Source organism: Nicotiana sylvestris, chromosome 2 (genome assembly GCF_000393655.2).
Source record: "Nicotiana sylvestris chromosome 2, ASM39365v2, whole genome shotgun sequence".
Classification (NCBI taxonomy): Eukaryota; Viridiplantae; Streptophyta; class Magnoliopsida; order Solanales; family Solanaceae; genus Nicotiana; species Nicotiana sylvestris.
In genome coordinates, this window is record NC_091058.1 from 107,460,203 (window position 1) to 107,463,214 (window position 3,012).

General features: G+C 38.2%; 1 protein-coding gene across 1 annotated transcript; it reads right to left on the reverse strand.

Moving 5' to 3' along the window:
* Positions 1–1,290: 1,290 nt before the first annotated feature.
* LOC138885385 (uncharacterized) lies at positions 1,291–1,893 on the reverse strand. Its single transcript, XM_070166330.1, has 2 exons — positions 1,663–1,893; positions 1,291–1,446 (listed from the first exon to the last, which is right to left on the reverse strand). Exons 1-2 carry the CDS (start codon positions 1,891–1,893, stop codon positions 1,291–1,293), a joined length of 387 nt encoding a protein of 128 aa, XP_070022431.1.
* Positions 1,894–3,012: the final 1,119 nt, after the last annotated feature.

The window sequence follows — 3,012 nt, forward strand, 5'->3', positions numbered from 1 at the left end:
TTGTTGATATTGGTTACGAGGTCGAGGGCCTGAGATATATACGCCACAAGGTGGCTTGACTGATATGAGGTTGAGGGCCTAGATTTGATGCCACGAGATGGCTTGATATTGCGCTTGGGCCGTAAGGGGCCCCTCCCGGAGTCTGTACACCCCCAATGAGCGCGGATACCCATTGTGATATGAGATATAGCCCGAGGGGCTGATATTGTTCTATGTGATAGCCCGAGGGCCTGGTATTGTTCTATGTGATTTCCTGAGGGGTTGGTACCGTTCTATGTGATTGTCCGAGGGGCTGATATTGTTCTAATATATTGCTCGAGGGGCAGAGTTGTTGACATTGAGCCCGAGGGGCGAACCTTTATGTGTTTATCTTTCGTATTTACCTATCATTTACCTGTTAAACTATGTTATTTGTGCCCGAGGGACGGATTTCGGTGCTTATCTGCACTAACTGTTTTGCATTCATTTGCATACTGTTGAAAAAGCCATTTTCAAATAAGTTTAAATTGAGCTAAGATGTTTAAAGAGATTTTACAGCTTCACTGCTTTCTTACTGGTTTTTGAACTGCTTCTATACAACATCTTGATATACTTTAGATTATTTCTTGCCTTCAGTCTTTATTTACATTGTTACTCACTGAGTTGGAGTACTCACTTTACTCCATGCACACCTGTGTACGGATTCAGGCGTTATCGGTACCGCTCCCGAGTGCTGATACCTCCAGCTTCAGGCGGACTTCCAGAGATTTCGAGGTAGCTGTTGACGTTCGCAACCCCGTGTCTCTACTCCCTTATCATCTCTATCTCTTTTTAGACATCTGTACTAGCTTATAGACTTAGCAGACTTGTATTATGAATTATAGATGCTCATGACTAGTGACACCCCGGTTAGGGCTGTGTTGGGTTGTACTTCCGCACTTTATTGACATTATCCGCTACTTAGTATTGCTATATCATGTTTTAGACTACTTTTATGATATTTAAATGTTTAAAAAGTGAATTGGGTTTAATTGACTGACCTTGTCTTCACGAGAGGCATCATCACGACCGGGTTCAGGTTTAGGGTCGTGATACAACTACAAGGGTTTCTGTCCTCCAATTATCTGGCTTTCCTCCACCATTTTGATTCCCATTATTAGTATTTCTCCAGTTGTAAAGGTTCCCTATACCTTGCTTCTTCTTTGGAACAAAATCTGATGGATAGCCAATAATTTTGTAACAATTTTTCTTGGTATGACCTTTCATCCGGCAGTGTTCACATTGCGAAAATTGGTTTTTACCTCGAAATCCTTATCCTCTGCTTGTTGCTTGCATAGCCAAAGTAGGATCACCTCTATCAGTCACAACATTAGCACCCAAATTCTGCTGACTTTCATCCCATACAATCATTGCATAGGCCTGATTTAGCGTAGGTGCAGTTGTCTTCATGAGAATTTGCCTTCTAGCCTGATTGTAGGACTCATTAAATCCGTTGAGAAATTGCATAACTCGTTGATGTAGTTGTTCCATATTTTCCTTAGACTTAGGGCATCCACCATTAGGGAAAAGGAATAACACATCATATTCATGCCAAAGTTACTTTAATTTTGTGAAATAGACTTAAACTGAGCTAGTTCCTTGTGAGAGAGTTGTAATTTCACGATGTAATTGAAAAATTCTTACTCGATTCACTTTATCGAATCTCTCCAATAGATCCTCCCAAACAAGATGAGCATATGATGCATACACAATGCCACCAAGGAGCTCCTCACACATATTGTTCATGATCCATGACAAAATAATAGCATTGCAGGTCTCCCATTGCTCTTGTAAATCAGTTGTCTTGTAGGATTCCTTTTTGCATGTGCCAGTCACAAACCCTAGCTTTCTCTTCCCTAAAAGTACAATCCTCATCGACCTACTCCATAACCCATATTTTTCTGACTCAGTGAGCTTTACCGGAATCGATACCAAGTTCGGAGTGTTTGAAGGACCCAAAAACAGGGGATGTGTATGGTCAATTGTGTTTTCTATCGTTGTCGTGTCAATGGCAACAATTGATCAACGAAATGGAGAGATTTAGACCAACAATCAGTTTGAGAGCGCCACAGTGTGAGATTCCAGTATCTCCCGCTCTGATACCATGATAAAATGCAAGGATTTGAAGGTGTAACAATGACAGAAGTTCTGAGAAGAAAGAGTCGGCTAAGAGAGAAATGAACAACTGTTCTATTGAAGAAGATGATCAGTACATTTTATACACCTAATTACCACTATCTTAAGTTAACCAACTAACTAATTGACAACTCATTAACAACTGTCATCTAACAGAAAGAAGCAAGTGACTAACTAAACTAACTAATACATGTGCTATGTGCTATGCTATTCTATATTACAATAAAAATACTTTGGCCAATCCCTATCCCAATTATTCTATACAAAATCCGTTCATTTAAAGAGTGGTGAAGCCGCCTAAACTACAATGGTAATAACATGTTTTCCCTATCTTCCTTACTGCAAAAGCACAAATTAAAATAAATCCAAAGGTGGAATACAATTCCAATCACTTTTTTATCCATCGTCAGAGAATAATATGAGGACCTTTACTCCATAAGCTTCAATAATCACAAGAATATATATTATTAAGGGAAAAGTCATAAGTACCCCCAACCTATGATCGAAGTACCAATTATATAATTTCTTTTAAGGGTCTTATTACTTGCCTAAACTATTTAAGTGAAAATATTGTCACGCTAAATGTTGACGTGACAAAGTGTATGTATTTCACTCTTTTTGAGGAGTGAGAAGCCAAAAAATTTACTTACTAGTCTTTTTCTTTTTCTAGTCTTTTGTCCTTTACTTCTTTTCTTATCCCCCATATGACAAAACCACCATTGAAAGGTGTTGAGCTCTATTTACAACACCATTTATTTGTTTATTTTTGACTTTAGATGAGTACTTTTTCCTCATTCCTTTATAGTTTATTCTTATCTTTGTATTAACAAAAAAAATAAACTTAAATTTGATTATATG